This window comes from Phyllostomus discolor, chromosome 4 (genome assembly GCF_004126475.2).
Source record: "Phyllostomus discolor isolate MPI-MPIP mPhyDis1 chromosome 4, mPhyDis1.pri.v3, whole genome shotgun sequence".
Taxonomy (NCBI): domain Eukaryota; kingdom Metazoa; phylum Chordata; class Mammalia; order Chiroptera; family Phyllostomidae; genus Phyllostomus; species Phyllostomus discolor.
The window spans coordinates 173,895,542-173,918,900 of NC_040906.2; the positions used below are offsets into that span (position 1 = coordinate 173,895,542).

The 23,359-nt window shown below is 40.9% G+C and overlaps 1 protein-coding gene across 1 annotated transcript in view; it reads left to right on the forward strand.

Annotated features, from left to right (window-relative positions):
* The window catches only part of SLC35F1 (solute carrier family 35 member F1), a 360,365-nt gene that overhangs the window by 283,568 nt on the left and 53,438 nt on the right, over positions 1-23,359 (forward strand). Inside the window, exon 3 of the mRNA XM_028510989.2 lies at positions 5,447-5,574. Within this exon, the coding sequence (XP_028366790.1) occupies positions 5,447-5,574 (128 nt within the window). The remainder of the gene's footprint in view (positions 1-5,446; positions 5,575-23,359) is intronic.

The window sequence follows — 23,359 nt, forward strand, 5'->3', positions numbered from 1 at the left end:
TTATTGTGCTGAAATATTGGTACTTCAAATTAGAAACATTTTAATTATGTTTTATATGTGTGTGTGAATACTTGTACACTCCATAGTCCTTTAAAACAAGAACAAAGACACAATAAAACTCTATCAGTTATAGGGATGCATAATCGCAAGGATGTTCTTTGCCGCACAGTTTCCAATAGCGAAAAACTGGTAAGAACTCAGATGCTTATCAGTGGGAGACTGGATAAATTGTGACATATTCATAAAACATGAAAATACACATTGTTTAAAAAATGACTTAGCTCCACATGAAACAATAGGGATACATTTCTAAAACAACATTAAGTGTGAAGAACTCCAGAAGAATGGCATAAACAGTATGTAAAATAAAGTTTCTCTTAAAGTTTTTAAAAATACCAAAGAAATCTATATACTGTTTGGATGCATGCACACATAGAAATGCATAACAAAATCATAAACATGAAGGATACACGGTATCAGATGGTGCTTGAGGAAGGAAGGAAAGGATTGGAATCTGGCAGGAGCAGAACGGGGTGCATGGGCTTCACTTTTATCTGTAACATTTTCTATCTTGAAACACACACACACACACACACATATATATATATATATATATGAAGCAAACATGGAGGAATGCTAACATTCATTAAATCAGGTGGGAGGTTACATTATCACATTATTCTCTATAATCTTATTATTTATATTTGAGCATATTAATAATAAAAATAATTAATGGAATCCATTTAAATGCCAAATCATAGTTTTAAAGTTTCCACCATGGATTTTACTAGTTATTTTTTTTAAAGAATTCTAAAACATTAACAGTCCACCAATTGTGCTGGCATTTCTTACAGATTGCCCTATTTTATAAGGTTTAGGGAGTGCTTTGGTACAAGGGCTCTAAAGAATGCGTTTTCATTATTCTAGAAAGAATTTTGATGGCCTGTTATACATCAGTGTTAATGAGAGTCATGTAGATAAATCCCTAAGCAGTCGTTTTAAAGGTTGCATTTTTTCTCAACCAAAAATCAAAAAGCTCTTTTTCACCATCCTGGATAAACCTGCTAAGCAAGCACATTGTATGTTTTTAGGTGCTTCAAATTAAAAAATACGGAAGCATTTATTTAGGGTGTCTTGCTTGAAAACTTCTTCAGCAAAACAACAAGGCAACTAATCATTCCTGTGGATCTATGTAATGAATTATACTTTGAATATGTTATTGATTGGTGGAACAAACAGACCATGACCCAGTTTTCAGTGTTATGTATTGAAATGTGCCTGGTGTACTCCAAGTTTGACAATTCCTTTTTCATTATGTAAATTAACTGGGACAATGACCTGTGACTATAACATTGCAGCTTTGCAGTTAAGTATGCCATCAACCTTTTTGTGGCCTATGTATAGTGTAAAATGGTCACCAGATTAATTTTGTCAGATGCTGTCTGCATTCTAAGTGGAAAACAATTTTCATTGTCTGTAACATGAATGTTTATAGCAGCTATATTTTATGTTTTAAAGAGTTTTTTCATTCATTCATTTTTACAGGAAGGAGAAATTAGGGAGAAAGAGAGGGAGAGAAACATCAACATGTGGTTGCCTCTCATATGCCCCCAACTGGGGACCAGGCATGTGCCCTGACTGGGAATTGAACAGGCAACCCTTTGGTTTTCAGGCTGGCGTTCAATCCACTGAGCCACACCAACCAGGGCTATAGTAGATATATTTTAAATATCTTGATTTAAATGCTATTTAGCATTGCTAAGACTGTTAAACATGAAATTTATTCATATATTCTATATTATTTATTGGCTGCTCACTGTGTACTGTTGGATTCTAGAGATAAGGTGATGACCAAGATAATGCCACTCTTTAAATTATTAATAATCTAATGAGTATTAGACTCAAGAAAACAGATCATTTTAATACAGTGAAATAAGTACTATTTATAGGATTTGTAAAGGATATTATAGGAGCACATTACAGGGAAACCCAACCCTGTCTAAGATCATCAAGGTGAGAGATCAAGGAAGGCTTCCTGGTGGTAGTGTCTATGTTGATTCTTCATTTGAAGACTGGAGGAAAAATAGTCCAAGCACATGGAAAAACCAAGACAAGATAAGAGGAAGCATACTTTGGGCCAAATGTTTGCATTGTTAATTTGGTATGAGGAGCCTTTACTACCCTGAGGTCATCTCTCTTTGGAATTTCTAGCTCAAGTCCTCCTAAGGATGGCTGTGGAACGTCAACCCCCTGAAAATCTTAGATGTAATCCTCAGCCCAATGCCCAGGCCCTACCCCAAACCAATTAAATCAGAATTTCTGGGGCTGGTCCCAGGTACTGAGAGTTAAAAAAATTTCTCAAGAAGATGTGAATATTCAGTCAGGTTGAAAATCACTAATTTGCAAGATAAATCCTGGGATGTGTGTTGATTTTTCAAATATGTATGCAAGTAAAAAAGGCAGAAATACTGTGCAAGGGGATTGCCAAAACTAGCTGGCTGTAAAGAAATAACCTTGGGGATCATATTCACCAGCTATGCATCTGAGTGCAAAACAATAATAAATGTGATTCATATTCTAGAACTGGCTCCTGCTATATTCAGATAGATAGTACTGCACACTTTTTTCAAGGCAATTATTCATTTATTCCAAAACACTTAGCTAACCCTTACCATATGCCAGTATGCTAGATGTTGTGGGTATATATATATTTATATGTAAATATGTATCCACATATATAAATATACATATTTATATATATAATGACATTTTATGTCTTACCATTCACAATCTCCCAGTTTAGTGAAGAGACAATTTCCAAATAGTCAAAATCATTGATGAGGCTTTACAAAGCTGGGTGCAAGTTGCCTAGCTGGGGAGTAGTGTCAGGCAAAACATCAGAGACTAGTTGAATTTTGAATGATGAACAGGATTTAGCTATTCGCTGAGACAGAAAGTTCTTCAGTTTGCTTGGAGCAAAGAACACGGGAAGTGTTCTATCCAAAATAAGTCTAGAAAACTGGGTTAGCTACTAAAGGTCAAGAGACCTCTCCCTCCTTGTTGCCAGCTAGTCACAACCTACTCTGACACTCTCTGTGTAGCTGTAAAGCTTCATTTTCCCAAGTATCCATATGGTTGAAAAGACCACCTGTGTGATGATCATTGAAACAAGACAAAGGGCAGAAATCAGGAGGAGTCCAAAGTTGTGAGAGTGGCCCAGAGACAGGGAGGGGTGGAGAGTCTATTGAGGTTCTTGAGGACCAGCTGAAGCACAGCTATGGTCCTGAACGTGTGTGGCACTGGAGAGCAGCTGTGAGATGGCCTCTAATGATCCCTGCCTCCTGGTAGCCACACCCACTTGAGTGTGGGCTGGACTTACTGACTCTTCTAAAGAAAAGAATACTGTAGAAGTGTTCCATAGACACATGCAAAGATGCTCAACATCATTAACCATCAGCGAAATGCAAGTTAAAACCACAATGAGATATCACCTAACATCTGTCAGAAAGGCAATCATCAATAAATCAATAAACATTTGTTGGTGAGGATGTGGAGAAAAGGGAACACTAGTGCACTATTGGTGGGAATGCAGATTGGTGCAACCACTGTGGAAAAAAAGTGTGGAGATTTCTAAAAATATTAAAAGTGGAACTGCCTTACAACCAAGCAATTCCACTTCTGGGTATATATCCAAAGAAACCCAAAATATTAATTTGAAAGAATATATGAACCCTTCCCTTATGTCCTTCACAGCATTATCTATGGGAGCCAAGATATGGAAGCAACACAGGCGTCCATCAATCGAGATAGGATAAAAAACTGGTGGTACATATATAGAATGAAATCTTACCACTTGCAACAGCATGGATGAACCTGGAGGGCATTATGCTAACTGAAATAAACCAGACATAGAAAGACAAATACCATATATCACTTTTATGTGGAAGACAGAGAACAAAATAAATGAACAGACAAAATAGAAGTAGACTGTAGATACAGAGAACAGGCTGACAGATGCCAGAGGAGAGGGGTGTGGGGAGGGTGGGGAAAGGTGAGGGGATTAAGAAGCACTGATTGGCAGTTACAGAATAGCCATGGAAATGTAAGTTGACTTACATGTAAGAATATAGTCAACAATATTGTAATAACTATCTATGGTGCCAGGTGGGCACTTGAATTATTGGAGGGAACACTTTGTAGCCTACATGAACATCTATCCATTGTGTTGTACACCTAAAACTAATACAAAATAGTGTTGAATGAAAGTTGTAATCAAAAATAAAATAATGAAACAAAAGAAGAAAAACAAAATAAAAAAAAGAGTACAGTAACAGCATCATTTCTAATACAGTAGAAGGTTATAAGAAAGACTATGGCCTGCAGCTTCCATGCTGAGCCTCTCTCTCTCTCTCCCCCCCTCTCTTCCCCCACCCCCTCCCCAACCAATCCTTCAGATGAGACTGCATCCATGGCCGATAATTTGGCTGCAACTTAGTGAGAAACTTCAAACCAGAGGCATTCAGCTAAGCTTTGTCCAGATTCTTGACCCACGAAGACTATGAAATAATAAATATTTGTAGTTTTAAGCAACTATGTTTTGGAATAATTTGTTATGCAGTAACACATGGCAAATATAGTCACAATTCATGTAATATTTCTGCATCTTTTACATCCACTATTAAAACCTCACAGGTTGGCTACAGACCACTATCATTATTAATAATCATGCTTGCCCCTTGAGACATAAGGTTTGCTTCAGGCCTGAAATATGTGAAAATAAGGATGAAGGACTAAGGAATGCAAACTCTGTTGTGATGCTGTCATTTTAAGAGGCGAGGTGGTGAAGGTTATAGTCATTGACAGTATTAAGACTGTGGTCTTACGGTCCTGTCCCACCTGAGAGTGAGCTCCCCCTTGCTGTCTCTTCCCATCACACACACACACACCGCCAGAGTGTGATGTTCAGAGTATGTCATGGTCAAAGCTGAACGAGCACTCCGCACAGCACCTAGGAGCCGTACTGCAGATCTGCCGCCAGCCTTTTGTCCACTGGGCTGCCCTCTTTTCATTTCTGTTTCACAACAGCCTTGAAGTTTAGGATAATTTGGACTTTGCATATTTATGCAGCCTTTCTGGCCCACCTTTCCTTTTATTTTAATACGATGTAATTTTTTTCTTCAAATGTCCCTGAGAAAGTGTTTTACGTGGTGAGCTCAAAACCTGCCCAGTCTCATTCAGGCATAGAAACCAATCTAAAGTGCCGGATCTACAGTGAAGACTGTTAGCTAAGTGAAAACCTGTCAGCCTTTGAGACATTGATTGATTTAAGTAAACATTTGAGAAAGCATGCTTAAGCTATAATATACCAATATTTTAGATTCATTCTAAATACACAATTTATTATGTGTTAGAACCTAACCCATTTCTTCTCAACTTTGTAACACAGGAGAAGAAAACCTCCTGGCAATTTTACGACGAAGATGGTGGAAGTATATGATTCTGGGACTCATAGACCTGGAAGCCAATTACCTGGTGGTCAAGGCCTACCAGTACACGACTCTGACCAGTGTCCAGGTACTGACGGCTCCTCGTTTCTCCACAGCCTTCTCAGTTTCCAGATGTCATTTGCTCTCAGTTTAGTCACTTAGGAATCTGAATACCACTCTGTAATGTTTGCAACAAGAGGGAAATTTGTTGTTATGGAAGTTAACTTGAACTTTATTTCTATATCTTATTAATTTTTCTGAATTCAAGTGTAATTAGACTTCTTTTTCCTCCTCATTCTTAACACACCATGATAATCATTGACAATGTAGGAAAACAATTTGTAGCCATGAATACTGCCAACTAATATTATGTTAGTAGGAGAATTATTAATAAGCATAAAATTATTTTAATCACAACTTAAAACATTTTAGAGTATAATGTTCAGGGATGCTGATTAGGTAATCAAAATGTTTAATAATCTTTTCTTTCATCTTTCTTTAATGTGGAGATTTTACAACCTGAAAGAGCAGAATTTTTCCTAACGGGACAAGACTTAACATCCTAAAATGTGTTATACATGACGATAGCCACCGTGCCCTCGCTTTCTCTTTCTCTTTTACATATGGACACACGCACACGCATATACACAATTATCGTTTTGACTTATGTTTCACAGTTTTCACCAGACACCACCTCTATTCCTTATTACATCATAAACAGTAAGCTTAACGCTTTAGGTTCCATCCTTGTTTATCTTTTAACAGCAATATTGTGAATTTACACTCATTCCGAAGTTCCATCATGACACAAATCGTTGTTCACATACTACTTATATTTGAAACCTCAACAGCATTTCTCCCATCCTAACAATTTGCTTAGAAACAGTAACAAAAATGGAGACAAACAAGCAAACAAACCACCTGAGTAAATTCAGATTATACAAACTGCGTAGGAAGTGATCTAACCCTGAGATGGATGGGACGACATGCTTCTTCCCACACGCCCAGTGGCAGACAGAAAGCATGACTTCAGATTAGCTGTTTGATGCCCTACTTAACTCTGCCTTCTATGAAAAGTTTATGTTAATTCTGTAGAAAGACAAAAAATAATAATTCCACTGAAATATCAATTGGTTTTTATTGTAATTTACTGAGCAAGGGATGGGGAGGTGAAAAAGCAAGGTGATCCAACAGTTCTAGGACCATTTTGCCACCTACAACAAATAAACCTACTAAGAAATAACAATGGTCAACAGAAAACACTTGCTCTGAGAACCATACCTGAAGTGTTGTTTAGTAATTTAATTCTGTTTATTCATTGCAAATTGGTAGAACTAACAAGGACTTACAATGATTTTCTCTTGTTCCTATAAATATTAATTGAGCACATAATATCTGCTCTGCCTTCAGTTTTTATTCATATTAATCAATAAGAAAAATATTTTAATTAAGCCTCTGAAGAATGTGCTAGTCATTGCAGATGATGGAAAGAGAAATTCATCAACCTTGCCCTGCAGGAGTTTATGGATTTACAAAGGGGATACGAGGCACAATCTATATACATAGTAACACCAGGTATTATAGGGGATGGACACCTAAGTGCTACAGTTTCCAAAGGAGGCAGAGATGATATTTATTTGCCATGGTAAGAAGGTGCCCATGCAGATGAGTCTATAAGATTGGATAAAATATGTGTCCAGCTTTGTACCTGGAATAAAGAGTATGACGGAAGACTGGGGACAGGAAACCTGAGGAATATGTTTGGAGGACAGTTTTTCCAGTTTGATTCAATGGTCACTTAAAAAATAATCGCTGAATGTTTCTATGTTTAATATAGTATATTAGGTGATAAACACACCTGTGAGCAGAAATACTGTCTGTGTTCTCATGGAGTTGCCGGTTGAATGGGGAAGACAGCCTTTGGTCAGACGACGGAGTGAATGCTTTATCCTTCTGCCCTTTCAGCTCATTCACCAAATTTACAACAGAATGTATCGTTGTGATTGGGGATGAGTGTTCTAAAGGAAAGGGACATTGTTCTCTCAGACCATTTGTCAAAACGACCTGACCTAAACTGGGAAGTTGGGGGAGGATTTCCTAAAGAACTGCTGGTGGAGCTGAGCTCTAAAAGAGGAGTCGAAGATTAGTTGGGAAGGAGAGAGATCCAGGCAAAGAAGGCGACATGCTGAAGGCTCTGTGGTGGAAAGGACCGGGGCAAGGGTGAGCTTGTGGACAAGGTCATGTGGCTGGACAGAGAGCGTGAAGGAAGAGCGCAGAGATGGCCTGGAGAAGGAGGCAGGGGCCCCATTCCACGTGTCTCGTCAGCCAGGTCAAGGGTTTGAGTGTTTAGGCTAGGTGCTGTGGTAAGCCAGATTTGAGTTTTATAGTCAACTCAGGCTGTGGTACAGGGACAGATGGAAGTCATGGGTGCTCGTAAAGAGACAGACTATGGCAGAACCGAAAAGTTAAGTTGGGGCCATATGTAGGAGTACTTCAATGCCAGGATGAAGAGAGTGACTCACTTTTGTAGGTAGAACAGCTGAGAAGGTTTCTGAGGAAAGAAATGACAGAATATAACCCATGGTCCTTTTTCAAAGCACTTCTGTTTGAACGAGACAGTCTTCATTAGCAGCTGGCAGAGCACCAGACAACTTCTGCGCCCCAATTCTCTGCGTGACAGAGGTGTGGAGCAAGCAGACCTGAAGAGTCCCCCTTGCTTTATCCTCCTGCCCTTTCAGCTCATTCACCAAATTTACAATAGAATGTCACGAGCAATTGGTACATGAAGCTTGAAAGGAAAAATGTATCTTTGAAATGATTATGGACTCACAAGAAATTGCAAAAATATAGAGTTCTTTGAACTGTTCCCACAGCTTTCCCCAGTGGTGACATTTTTTTATGACTCTAGTACAATGTGAAAACCAGGAGTCGACGTTGGTACAATACTGCTTACTGGGCGGCGTACCTTATTCCGTTTCCTTCCCTTCTTCCCTCTCTGCACTGTGTGTGTGAGTGTGTGTAGTTCTGTGCAGTTTGAGCCCATGTGGCGGCACACCTCATTTTGTTGTGCTTCGCAGATACTGTGGTTTTTACAAACCAGAGGTTCACGGCAGCCCTCCATTAAACCAGTCTACAGGCACCCTTTTACCAGGAGGCTCAGATGACGGTTAGCATTTTTTGCCAATAAATTATTTTTTAATCGAGACATATGCTTTGTGTCTTTAGATGTAAAGCTATGTACACACTTAATATACTACAGTATAGTGTAAATAGAACTTTTGTACATGCCTTGAGAAACCAAAACCCCATGTGACCTGTTTTGTGAGACGGGTGTTATCGCAGTGGGCTGGAGTCGGAGCCTCGGCATCTCCAAGGGAAGCCTGCACGGGTGCGCATGGGGCCTGCCACGTCAGGGTGCAGGGCTGTGCTGGCACCACAGAGGGAGTCTCTTGGGGTGCCCCTGTGAAGCCACAGCAGTCCCGCCACCCTCCTCCCTGTCCTGGCAACCACCACTCTATTTTCCTTCTGTGTAATCTTGTCAGCTGGAGAATACTCTATACAATAAAATAAATTCACACAATATTTAACCTTTAGAAGTTGGCTTGTTCACTAAGCACATCCTTAAATCCATCCAAACCATTGCATGTATGTTCCTTTTTGTTGCCGAGTAGTATTCCACCATAGAGATGTGCCAGGTTTGTTTAACCGCCACCTGTGCAAACACTGGGGTTGTTTCCAGCTTTGGACTTTTACAAATAAAGCTGCTAGGAGCACGCACATGCAGGTTTTTGTGTTAAGATTTCACAAGATTTCATCTCTCTGGGATAAATGTTCAAAAGTGCAATTGCTTGGTCATATAGAAAGTGGCTAGTTGGTTTTAGAAACCATCAAATAGCTTTTTGGAGCTGCTGTACCATTTTACATTCTTACAGGTGACATGGGAGAGGTCTACTTGCTCCTCTCCTCACTAGCATTTGGTGTTACCATTCTTTTTATTTTAGCCATCCGAAAAGGGATGCAGTGATATTTCACTGTAGTTTTAATATACATTTCCCTATTAGCTCATAGTGTTGAACACCTTTTGGAAAAATTATATTTTAACATTGCTTTTAGAGTCAAATCTAAAGCAACTTAACAATGGCAAAAAAGATAATATTTACTGAGGAAAAAAAGATAATAAAGAGAGACACTGAAGTGAAGAAACCCAGCTGTTTTCTTTATTAGAAAGTAAAAAGAGATATAGTAACACCGTGACATTGAATTTATAAGGATTTTATTCTAAAGACACATTTGTGGACTTGTAGCTCTTGACTCATGCAGAATAAATAGGTTGTGCCTGTAACTTTGAGGCAGATGAGCAATGACATTTGGTTAAATTCTAAAAGCTATGCTATTTTTATAACTCTGCTATATAAACCATTTTGGTAGAAGTATCGGCTTTATGACTTCTTGCCAAAGATTATTCATCTTTCTCCAGCCATGTAGTATTAAAATGCAAATAGGTGAAACTAGTGAAACGAGAAGGGGCAAGCAGGTCTCTTCAAACACGACAGTTTGGTAATTAAAATTAACCCACAATGGAAACAACCTTCAGTACTCTTGCCAGAAACCACTCTGAGGGGTCTGCACTGCTAGCATATCCCCTCCTTTGCACTGGATATTTCAGAATTCTTCCCATCAGTCAAGCAGTTTTCATCAGGGACAGGGGAGAAAGAAGAAGGAAGTCCCTCTAACCCTGATGATTTCCTCCCCAGCTCCTCTGACTTTGGGCTGCTAGCCAGCCTCCCCATTGTGCAGTGTGACATCCAACCCTGGACGGATTCTACATGGCACACACATGCAAGTCCCATATGTGATATTCACAACATACCACAACATACACATGCAACAGCTTGTCTCATAGTTTTGTGTAACTCTCAGGTCTTTCTGGGTCCACAGCCTGATTTGCAGGTGGGCTCGGAATTAAGTTGTGTCGGACACAGGGAAAAGCAGGGTAGTCTGCATCTTCTTCTGCATCTCTGAAGTCTAACGTTTAAGCCATATCAATAGAGTTGGCATATAGATTTCTTCACTGATTAAAAAAATATGTGAATGCCATGGCTAAGTGCTGGGGACAAAATGATCGATTAGACCACCAGTGTGCAGTAGATGCTCAATATATTCCAACTCTTTTTACTCACATATTTTCCACTTTGAGTATTCTTTCCATTGATTCCATTTAAGAATAAAAGTAAAAAAGATACATGTTACCTAAACCATCCTATCCTCCCCATGCACTTCCACTCTTGGGTAGAAATTTAAGAAGCGTGATGGAAATCTTCACAGCTGCATGAAAATGATCTAGATGAAAGAACTCACTTGAGACACCACAGGAAGTGTAGGAAACCCACATTCCAATTGGCTTTGCCCCTGACCATTTGCTGTGTCACAGGTAAGACCCTTTGCTGGTCAATACAGGTGGAACCTCATCAAGATTAATGAGATTGTTGCTGGGTACCAAGTTCTCCCCAACCCACTCTGTTTTGGAGGGAAAATATCAAGAGAAATTGTACAAGTAAATACGGTAAGATTCTATTTGGGATCATGTTTTCACAGTACCAGGGGCCAAACAACTCCAACAGTAGATCTTAATGAAACAAAGGTAAGTGATTTCTTTAAGAGAGACTTTCAAAATAGTGGTCATAGAAATGCCCACCACTGTCAAGAGGACAATGCATAGAACAGTGAAAGTTCCAACAACTGAAAGCCCTAGAATGGTGTTGCTTGACATGGAAAATCAAAACATTTTTCTCCTATGGTACAGATGGAATGCCTGTTCTATCTACAATGAACATGTTCCTGAAATAATATTTCCAAATACACTTTTGTAAATGATTTCTATGTTTAACACAATGGGAAATACACAGATTGTTTCTTCTATTAAATTGAAAAATCATTTTGTAATATAAATAATAACCTGCTTATTTTCTTAATATTCTTTCTATATGCTGTTTGTGAAAAGTGAAATGCTTCTATATTTCAATATTACACCAGACACGAAGATACATACCTTTCAGAGTAATTTCCTAGCCCAGAATGTTTGGTAGATAAGAGAGAACAGGGCAGAGGGGAAGACACGGGAGACCCAACCGTGGATGTCCTCAGGGCTCCTTGAGGATCACACAGATTTACCTGCCCACCGCTGACTGGCCATTAGACCTCCCGAATGTGACTGCTCTCTGTGGAGCACAGCTGGTGGAATAGTGGGCAGATGACTGTACAAATAGTTGTAATCAGTGTTTTCGTTTATTCAAGTAAGCAATTGCAAATTGATCTGGTGAATACCTCTAGGTGTGTGTGTTTGCATCTGTGTGTGTGAGAGAGAGACACAGAGAGAAAGAAAGCATAGCATAGCAAACAAAAATTTTCTAATGGCTAAGCAAATAAAATTTCAAAACTCAAATTTTTCCTTACTTTGGAAACGTACGAATTATAAGCCTTGACAGAAACTAATTTTAATTAAATTTTTAAAATTCAGAGTTACAGTTAAGATCTTGCCAATTAGGTGTGCTCATTGGCTGATATGTTCATTTGGTCTTTAAGTGATTTTTATAGGTATGAAATCCTTTGATAGAAATTTAGAATCATGTTTTTATTTCAAGTCATCTTCCCTGCCTGTCTCCAAGCAAAACCCTGGAAATAACATTATTGGTAATTTCTTATAGTTTCTCTAGGTAATTACTTCTCTGGTTTCTTGAAACATTAAAAATTACAAATGTAATTAAAGGTAAATTGAAGATTTGCTGTGTTGGATAAAAGACTTGTGGATTTTTTTAAACCAAAGATCTAATTTTTAGTATATTTAAAAAAACAATACTACATCCTATGAAGGATTTGGAGGACACAATATGAAAAGATAATGTACTCAAAAAGAGCTAGTTTGTAACAATTAGCTTAGACAATGTAGCAAGAGAATTAAGAGTAAAAAACTCCAAATAGTCTCATTAGAAACATCTTTTTACATAGAACTTCTTCACTTTTCAAACAAAAATGTCCTTGAAATAATATTTTCCTATATAAGATATAAACAGAGCAGCTTAGTAAATAGCAAAATTTGTACATTAAACTCAATATTATACTTCAAGGTGCTTATTATTATACACTTATTTTAATGTGGCTACCATTGTTCAAATATTTTGTAATTTCCCTTTTAAAAATTTTAGAACCAGTTTTAAGTCGTGAAAGTTTCTTTATAATTTATCCTTCTTTTGATTCCAGAAAGTTTTATCTGACTTAATCCAACATTTTGATTTTTTTTCCAAAAAATTAAAACCTACTCTCAAAGAATAAGTTTCCATTAAGGAATTACAACGAATGTTCTGAAGGCAATTTCAAAAAGTAAGGAGAGCTTCGTTGAAATATACCTATGACCTTCCAGAGTGACTCCTGTTAATGACAACCAGGTTCAGATGAATGAACTTCAGTGCGTTACAGAACGTTAGATATGTCAGCACCCACGTGCCCGCCTGCTCAGTAAGTGGCAGCATCTGTTCCTTTAAGGAAAATTTCTCATTCTTTTTGAGGCCCGCCTTTCATTATGTGTGACCATTGCTGCTGCTTTCATTGCCTGAAAGACATCAGGGTTCTAATCCATGGAATGTGGATTAGAATGTGTAAATACGTGACTTTATACCACAGAAGGGACTCTGCAGACATGAATAAATTAATGAAGTTGTGAGGATGAGGTTACTCTAGATTATTTGAGAAATGCCAATGTAATCATAAGGGTCCTTTGAGGAAGGGGGCAGGGGGCAGAGAGAGACTAGATATGACCATGAAAGCAGAGGTCAAAGAGTCAGAGACAGAGCTGAAGATGCTGCGCTCCTGACTCTGGAGATGGGGGAGGAGCTACGAGCCGTGGAGTGTGGGCCGACTGGGGAGGCATAAAAGGCAAGGCCAGGGGTGTTCCCCGAGAGCCTCCAGAGGAACCCAGCCCTGTCAGCACCTTGATTTAGGACTTCTGATCCCTGAAGACAAAGGACAATGAATACAAGGAGGGACCCCAAGATGGGATTTTTTAAAAAAGATTGTGTATTTATTCTTGCATGTTTAAAATTCAGTCACCTTCAAAGTACTCTCCATTTGATGCAATACACCTATCAGAACTTCTTCCCGCTGCTCAAAACAGTTTTTGAACTCATCGACTTTGATGCCTTTTGGTGCTTCTGCTGTTTTTTGTTTCACCTCTTCCACATCAGGAAAATGTTGCCCTTTGAGGACTTTTTTCATCTGGGGAAACAAGAAAAGTCACTTAGAGCAAGAGCCGGTGAATAGGGAGGATGGAGCTGGGGGTTATGCCGTTTTTGGTTATGCTGAACACTCAGCACAATGTAGGCAGATATGCTTGTAAATCACCCGTCATGAAATGGGCAAACACACTGAAAGAGTCTTAAAAAAAATTCACTGAAGCTAAACACAGCCTCTCACAATGATGCCAGTTGCTGTACTGATACAGATGGGTTCCTGGAACACTCACCCAGCAGGGGACGCCTGTACAACGAGGTGCCCACCCTCCAGAAGATAATTGTGTTTTTTTGTGTGTCCTGCCCTCTGTCCCCATCACTTTGTAATGTCATTTTAAGGCACTGAGTTTGTGATCATTTGTTCCAGAAACAGTAGGAAACTAATACAGTTGGAGACAATATTAAATTTCTCCCTGTTCTCCAGGTGGATTTGAAGTCACTGACCTCTGGAGGGCTTTTTCTACAAAGAACCAGAAACACATTACAAGTGCAGGCTTCTCTTGCCCATCTGTGTTCATGTCTCCGTTCTCTGAGAAGAGAATCCTGTTGGGGAGCTTTTCCCCCTTCGTGGTTACAGGGATGCCAGTGTTCCCAAAGATGCCTAGATGGGCTCCTCGGAGGAGCACTCTGGGGCTGTGAGCCGTGGGCAGATGCACGTGCAAACGTTTCCACGCCGGGACTGGCTGCATTAACAGAAGTACCCAGTCACTCCAGGAAACTCACCACCGTAAATGGTTGAAGTTGGAGTGTATCCTTGTACCTTGAAAAAGAACATGAAAAAAGTGCAGAGCCTGCTTCCCTTGGCAATGCATTTGAAGGGGTGTGTTTGTTCATAAATCACGTCAGTAAAAAAGCCTGCTAGCTGCGTCAAGGCTGAAGGGTGTCATCTTAAAATTGCTGACATTTTTAAAGACTCAGACTATGGGAATTTATAAAAAACACCAACATGTAAGAAAATAGCAAGGGTTATTTTTGTCCCTCTTCTTCCTGTCTCCATCTTGTTTATGTGTTCCAGGTTGGGGGCCATTTCCAATTCAAGAGCTCTTAAACAGGAAGAGTGTGGCTATTGGGTAGGAGGCTTCAGTGATCAGTTTAGAAGCTGTGCCACCCTCTGGGCTAGAGAATGGTGGCAAGAACTAGCAGCTGCACAAGAGGCTCACCTTCAGCTCCTCGGGGCCAAAATCTTCCCATGAAGTAGCTTTAGGCAGCGCTAGTTACCTCAGTGAGAGCAAATCTCCCCAAATAGTTTCAGAGAAATAAAAATTATCTATTGCTTTCATCTTATTCTTTCATTCAGCATCTGCCATCTGCCAGGCAATGAGATGTGTTTCTCAGGACTTGCTCAGATGTTACCTTTTTCGTCGGTTCTTCCCTGACCACCCTATTTAAAACCACAATCTCCTGCCCCACTCAGCACTCCCTAACTTCTCCCCTGCTGAGTCCTTATCATTATTGACACGCTTTTTATTTTACTTGTCTGCCTCTCTTCCTACATAAGCTTACAAAGCCCCACAAAAGAGAAACTTTTTATTAGATTTTTATTTCCCAAGATAATGTGTGGTATCCAATAAATGCTCCATAAATATTTTGAAGAAATCAAGAAAATATGTAAAGGACCCTACAGTGTGCTGAGCACTGTCCTAGAAGCAGGAGATAAAACTGAGTACAAGAGAGAAACATTCTTTTCCTTTCAGGAGATACTTGTGTTTGAGCATGATAAGAGCAGTTCATTAATGTGGAGATCAAAGGGACCCCCTGAGGGGGCACCCACTCCCCACTTAGGGGGCCAGAGAGGGCTTCCTGGAAGAATTATTATCTAAACTGAGCTCTGAAAGGTAAGTCTGAGTGGACCAGGCAGGAGATCGTGAGAGAGGTAGACATGAGAACTCCAGGCAAGGAAGCAGCATGTGCAAAGAAATGAGTCAAGGAAGACCACAGCATATTAGGGAACTAAAAGTGTTCCTGTTTAGCATTTGAAAAAGGTGCTGGTCAAAGAAGAGAATGAAGATAAATCACAAAGGGAATTTGGGCTTAATCCTGAGAGCTTCTAGTGTAGGAATCACATGATGAGATGGGCAGTTTAGACAGATCATTCACACCGTCTAAGGAGGAAGGGGGCAACAGAATGGGACAAGTGAAGAGATTCTAGAGAAATTTAGGGCCTAGTGACTTATTTGATGTGTGGTGAAGAAGAAGGATCAATCCATGCACTCAGCAAATTTTATATACTTTTCCACGGGTGCGAGACATAGTGCGTGAAGAAGATAGTGCTCTTGCCCCTGGGAAACCTCCCTTCCAAGTCATACTTAGCTTTTCTTTTCTGTCTTTTCCACTAGAAGATGAGGGAGTGAGATCTGTACAAATATGAGGAAGAGAGTTCCGAGCAGAGACAAGATCCTGAACGTGGCATTTTTAAGAAACGGAAAGGGTCAACAAAGTTGCTAGTGGTAAGAGATGACATTGAAGGAGGGACAGGCCAGAAGCGCCTGGGCTAGTCACATTCAAGGCTGTGTAAGTCAAGGGAAGGGGTTTGGATTTGTTCTAAGGAAAATCATTAGAAAGTGTGGCCAATCTGTATTTTTAGATCACTGTGGCTGCTCGTGGAGAACTGACTCTGTAGAAGACAGAGTGGACATGGTCAGACAGTTAGGAGGCCCCTGACTGAAGGACGATGGTGCCTAGAAGCCAAGTGCTCACTGCAGAGATGTCTAGAGGTGGTTTCACAAGAGAAAGACAACGGGATTTTCTGAGTGTTTGTATGGGGTATGAAGGAAGTTTGAGCGAAAAAGAAGAGTCAAGAATGAATCCTTGATTATTAGCCTGAACCACTGTTTTGTGCCATGCAGTGAAATGAGAAAAAGTAGGAAAGAGCACAGGTGGGGTAGAATATCAAGGGTTCAGCTTCGGCCATGGAGTTTTGAGCTTCCTGTTAGATATCCAACCAGAGCTCAGTATTTTTTCTTTTACAAAAATGCAATGTCAGACCATTGTGGTCTTGACTGGAAAAGGGGTAGGTGGACAGACATGACATAGGTGTGAAAGCTTCCGCCTTCATGTCATCATTTTGAATGCAGAGCTCTCTGAGCACACAGGAGGCAGCTACAGAAGAAGTTACCTTATCTGCATGGACAGGACCCTGCCAACCCAGTGTGCAGGCCCTGTTAGAGGTGCAGCCACAACACACAGAGGACACTGCCCAGGGTGCAGGAGCTCAGAATGGCCTGCCGAGCACCTTGGGAGGCTCTCACATAGGGGGATGCCCTTCACTGTGTGACCTGCCTGCCCAGTGGTTCTCTTCAAGTGTCATTTTGAAACCAGGCTCTGCCCTGGAATTGCATTTTTGGAAGCCGTTTTCATACAGATGGTGCTGAAAATCGTGGTCCCATTCACTGAAGGACAAATCATGTTAGAAGGAACAATTTAAGGACATAGATATGAGTTATGTGTGAGCCATGCTAAGCTGTAAGCATTTTTGGATCATTCACATCGGATCTGCAATATGGTCTAGAGTTAAGAGATGAATCCAGATTTAAGATGTAGATCTGGAAGTCATCAGCATAGAGATGACTTTTAAAGCCAGAACAGCAGACAAAATCCTTTAGGGTAAACGTGGAATGATGGGAAGAGGCACTATGGTGAAATCCTGAGATCATAATATTTGAGAGATGGGAGCAGATCCAGGAGCCCACAGGCTGGGAACCCATAAAAGGAGCCTGTGATGGAGGCACCAAATGAAGGGCAGATACTGGGAGGTCTGACAGGTAAGGACGCCAAAGGAAGGAGGGAGTGTCAGGTGCTGCATTGAGTGAGGCAAAGACAGAAATGCATCTGCTGGGCCTGAAAACAGGTTGTATCTTTGAGTGGTTTCGGAGCAGAACCACTCCCACTGGTGTTTGGGAGCAGAACCCAGACTGCACTGAATGGATGCTGAAACATGGGCATGGGACTGAATGGCAACTCTTTTCAAGAAGTTTGGCAGGAAAGGAAGTAAGAGGTGGGTGGCAGCCAAGGGGGGCATATGTGGAATGTGAAGGTGAGAGCGCTATGGGCTGAGCCTTCAGACATACCAGTTCTGGGCGACAAAAGGAACCCAAAATGAGTCCACAAAATGACAGAAGGCAGGAAGGGCCAGAAACGTAGGAGGAAAAAAAGACAGACACATTGGGAGAGGAGGAAGTTCAAGGAGAAAGTAGCCAGTAATGCCAAGGGCTGCAGAAAGGTTCAGTGAAAAGCGGCCATGCAATGTAGCTTTGGTGATTACAGTGAAGGGCCATGTCAGTGTTGGTGTGGCTTGAGGAATGAATGGGGCCAAGACACCAGAGGCAGTGACTGTGGATGAATCTTTCAGGAAGGCTGGCTGTGAAGAGGGTGAGATAAGTAGCCGTCACGGGAATCAGGGGTACGATATGGGCATGCCTCTACTGCAGAGGAAAACAGCCAGCAGAGAGTGCGGGATGAAGATCCAGCAGGGATGCAGCTGCTGGAGCAAGGTCCCTCGGGGAGCAGGAGGGGAGGGTCCCCAAAACTGAGAGCAGAATCACCTTCAGTATCAGGCAAGTCCTTAGGGACAGAAACTGGCTGTGAACTGGAGGGAAGAATTTGTGTTTGTTGACCAGTCTCCACTCGGACCAACATGTAGGGTGTTTTGTTCACTCCGGCAGCCCCTGCTCCTGTAGCGATGCCGAGCATGCAGTAGGCACTTAATGAATACCTACTGACTGAATAAAGAATGACAAGTATAAGGTGACGGAAATCTGATTTTACTTTTTTTTTAAACAAAACCCAGAATAGTTGAGTTACACCTAGCAATAGACCCCAGAAGCACAGATGTTTTCCTCTAGCTTTTGAAATTGTCTCTCCCTGCTGTTCTAATGCTGAGAGGGATAAAAAATAATGCAAAATTAATGCAGAATTAATATTTTATCAGAAGATGTTCATTTCTTTCAATATGTGCTTTGAAATGTGTACTTTCTTTAATGTTACTGTTAATGTTCTTCTGTGCATGAATTCCATGAATAAGAAATACATGTTAGTAGTGCTTGGCTGACTGAAGGCAACCACTTCTCTAAAAACACTCAGGACAGCCACACAGTGTCAGAGACCCATCACTAAAAGCAAACAATTCTAGTCCTCATACCCTTCACCTATTTTAATATTTTAAAAAATGCAGACAACCAGCAATCATCTCTTCAATGCCCCCAGAGCCTGACATCTCTCCCAGGGTGATCTCAGTGTAAGAGAGAGCCCACAAGCCTGCTGCATTGAGCTCAGGCTGACCTATCCTAGATCACCGCACCTGGACTTGGCTGCTTAAGCTCACCTTATGTGAGCAAAGTGGCAGACTTCCGATCACATCCTGGCTCTGACACTACACTACCATATGACTTCAAATAGGTTACCTATTATCTTGAGTAAGAACCTAGCACCACACCTGGTGTATGGTAGGCCCTAGGAAATGTTCATTCTTTGCTTTCCACTTTTGGAATCCAGTTGGCTGCTAATCAGAGCTTGGTTTTAAACCTGATTGCAACTCCAGGGATGCTCACCCAGAAGGAATCTGTCCTCGGGGGATGATCTACTCTCACCCGAGGCGGACTCCCCTGCCTCGGAGCTGGAGAACCTGTGTTTCCTAATTATCTGTGCCTCCCAGTGGTCACCTAGATTTCTAGGTACTCGTCCCAGATTTTCAGTACGTGGAAGTGTCTTTTTTCTTTCTCTCTTTTTGTCTTTGAGAGCGGAAGCCAAGAAAGTGAAGAGAATATATTTAACATGTAGGAAGAGCTGATGAACTGGCACAAGGGAACATGTAAAATTCACACATTTGCATCCTTATCAGTGGAAACAAGAAAAATAGTTTGGTGAAAATCTCTTTCTGAATCCTGAAATTAAGGCATTCCCTGGAAAGTGGCTGTTGTATAATTAAAAGAGGGACACAGTTTATCAGTTTGGAGTTCTGGGGCAACATGGTGGAAACGTGACTTCCTCCTATGTGAGTATTTTAAGGCAGTAAAGCCGAAACAGCAAGTTCTGAGGTCCTGGAGTTCCTGGAGGTTAGAGGTGGTATGAATAAAGTAGCCCTGGGAGAAAAAATGTCTGAAGGGATGAAGGGGGTGAGGGTGCCTACTAGAAAAACCTGTTCCCGATCAAAGATTTGTACTCCGGGTTGGATTTTCAATTGCCTCTGGGTTAGCTGCACGTCCAGGCCACTGAATTCAAAAGACTCTTGATTAAGTGTGAATGTGCATTTCTCAAATTATATTCCACTCTCTTCAGCTGGATGGACTGTCAGCCAAAAGGGGACTTTTGTTCTAGCTCTGTAACTGAAATTTGTATTTTTAAAGATCCTTTCCTGTTAACAATTCAGTTTTACTCACCAGAGATGAATTTATAATAAATATCACTTTTAGAAACACAGGAGAATTGCCAATTAGAAGCAGAGGAAGGGAGAGCAGGGAAATGTTCTTTTTCCTGGAATCACCTGCCAGTTGCCTCAGGTTTAGCCTCTGACAGCTGGGCCCGGGGAGGGGAGCTTTCTCCCTGTGAATCGCCCGAGGGGAGCGTTAATGAGGAGCTGACGGCTGGCGGAGGAGCCCCTTTTGGGGCAGAGAGAATTAGAAAGAGGGATGAGGTCACCTCCTCATTATGCTCTACTGTAATGGGAACAGTTGGGTAGTGGCTTTTGTTTTGTTTTAATTTTTTTTTTTATTTTTACAAACCATCTACTCTCCTAGAGGAAGTCTGATCTGACTCTTGTATATTTTTTATACTCCCATAGCATGCGCTGTTCTACGTATTTTGAAAGTAGTACTTGTGCAAGAGAGGAACTTTGGGCCCCACAGAGGATTTGGGCGATGGGGTTGAGAGGATGCGGTTATCTTATTCAAAGATAACCATTGTTAACACTTTATTCTTACAGATCCTGCCTTTCTCCTTTCAGAGATTTTTATGCCTTATATTATGATATTGAGATCTACAGTCAAGAAACAAACATACATGTTCCCCAACCAAGTATGGTATGGAGGGAATTTAGAGGGACTCCTGTTGCGCCCACAATACTACCCCGGCCAGGGAAGACTTCCATTCCCTCCCAAACACTCAGGGAATGGAGACCCTTCCTCCTTCTCCAATCGTTCTTGATCTACTCCAAAGAGAAAATAAGTAACTCGATATCCACTTGGGACTTCACCTCTTGGTTAGGTTGTTATGTTTTAAAATGAATCAAAAAGGTGGAAAAGAACCATTTTCAGAGTGTTTCATTTCTGCCTGCTTTAGGATTGGTAAGGACTGTCCTTGCTGCAAGGACCCCTACGACAGAGTCCAAGGCTTGATGACCATTCCCCCCAGTAGATCTGTGAAGAAAGTTTAGGCTTAAGTTAACATTGGAATGGGAGATAAAAGACAACACTGCCTTCTGCAGTCCAGGTCTAATTTTTAAAAAATACATTTTATTGATTATGCTATTACAGTTATCCCATTTCCCCCAGCCTTTATTCTCCTCTGCCCTGTACCACCCCTCCCACCCGCATTCCTCCCATCCTTAGTTCATGTCCATGGGTTGTACATATAAGTTCTTTGGCTTCTACATTTCCTACACTAGTCTTAACTTCCCCTTGTCTGTTTTCTACCTACCATTTACACTTCTTATTCTCTGTACCTTCTTCCCCATTCTCCCCCTCCCCCTCCTGGCTGATAACCCTCCGTGTGATCTCCATTTCTGTGATTCTGTTCTTGTTCTAGTTGTTTGCTTAGTTTGTTTTTTATTTTTTTTTAAGTTCGGTTGTTGATTGTTGTGAGTTTGTTGTCATTTTACTGTTCATATTTTTTATCTTTTTTCCTTAGATAAGTCCCTTTAACATTTCATATAATAAGGGTTTGGTGATGATACGTTCCTTTAACCAGACCTTATCTGGGAAGCAGTTTATCTGCCCTCCCATTCTAAATGAAAGCTTTGCTGGATAGAGTAATCTTAGGTGTAGGTCCTTGCTTTTCATGACTTGGAATAATTCTTTCCAGTCCCTTCTTGCCTGCAAGGTTTCTTTTGAGAAATCAGCTGACAGTCTTCTGGGAATTCCTTTGGAGGTAACTCTCTCCTTTTCTCTTGCTGTTTTTAAGATTCTCTCCTTATTTTTATCTTGGGTAATATAATGATGATGTGTCTGTGTGTGTGCTTCCTTGGGTCCAACTTCTTTGGGACTCTCTGAGTTTCCTGGACTTCCTAGAAGTCTGTTTCCTTTGCCAGATTGGGGAAGTTCTCCATTATTTTTTCCAATGAATTTTCAATCTCTTGGTCTTCCTCTTCTCCTTCTGGCACCCCTATGATTCAGATGTTGTAATGTTTAAAGTTGTCCTGGAGGTTCCTAAACCTCTCCTCATCTTTTTGAATTCTTGTTTCTTCATTCTGTTCTGGTTGAAAGTTTGTTTATTCCTTCTGGTCCAAGCTGTTGGCTTGAATCCAGTTTCCTTCCCATCACTGTTGGTTCCCTGTACATTTTCCTTTATTTCACTTTTTATAGCCTTCACCTTTTCCTCTGTTTTGCAATCATACTCAACCAATTCTGTGAGCTTCCTGATTACCAATGTTTTGAACTGTGCATCTGATAGGTTGGCTATCTCTTTGTCACTTAGTTGGATTTTTTCTGGAGTTTTGATCTGTTCTTTCAGTGGGGCCATATTTTTTGTTGTCCCAGTACCCCTGTTATGCAGTAAGAGGTGGAACCTTAGGTATTTGCCAGGGCTGGGCAACCTATGTTGCTGCATTATGGCACTATTAGTGGGGGAGGGGTCTGAGAGGGAACAGTGCCACTTGCTTGGCTCTCTGCCAGTTTCCAGTCACTTCCGCCGCTACCCACAAGAAAACTGGGCCCTTCTGGTGCTGATTCCCAGATGAGTGGGTTTGTGTACATTCTAGGACCCTGTGAGTCTCTCCAATGAACTTTTCTGTGAGGCTGGGAGTTTCTTCCACTGCTGCAACACTCACAGATTTTTTTCACTCAGAGGCTCTGTGGCTTTATTTCCCCACACTGGAACCCTGGGTTGCTTGGTATATCTCGCTCCCCAGTTTTTCCTCCTGGTTTTTCTGCATGCACATGTGGGACCACCTGGTCCTCCAGCACTGCCTTTCTGTGAGTCCTCTTCACCTTGACTGCCTGTCTCCACTCCTCCTACCAGTCTGGATGAATGTTTCTTCTTTAATTCCTTGGTTGTCAGACTTCCATGCAGTTCGATTTTCTGGCAGTTCTAGTTGTTTTTTGTTTTTAAATTTGTCGCAGTCTTTCTTTTGGTTGTGCAAAGAGGCACAGTGTATCTACCTATGCCTCCATCTTGGCCGGGTATTCCAGGTCTAATGTTAATATGCTAATGTCTGATCTCCCTTTGGTTCCTTGGGTTTCTTAGGTAAACCATGTGAAACTGTCAATATTCAAACACTTTGTTAGCCTGTGAAAATGGCCATTCCAAATGGGTCAAGCTATTATTTTTCTCTAAAGTAGAATCCAGAGGAGAGAAGTAAGTGATTTGAACCACAAGCGTCCGTCATTAGTGAGGAAAACATTACCTGCATTATTTTAGACACAAAAGACAACCCATAAATAT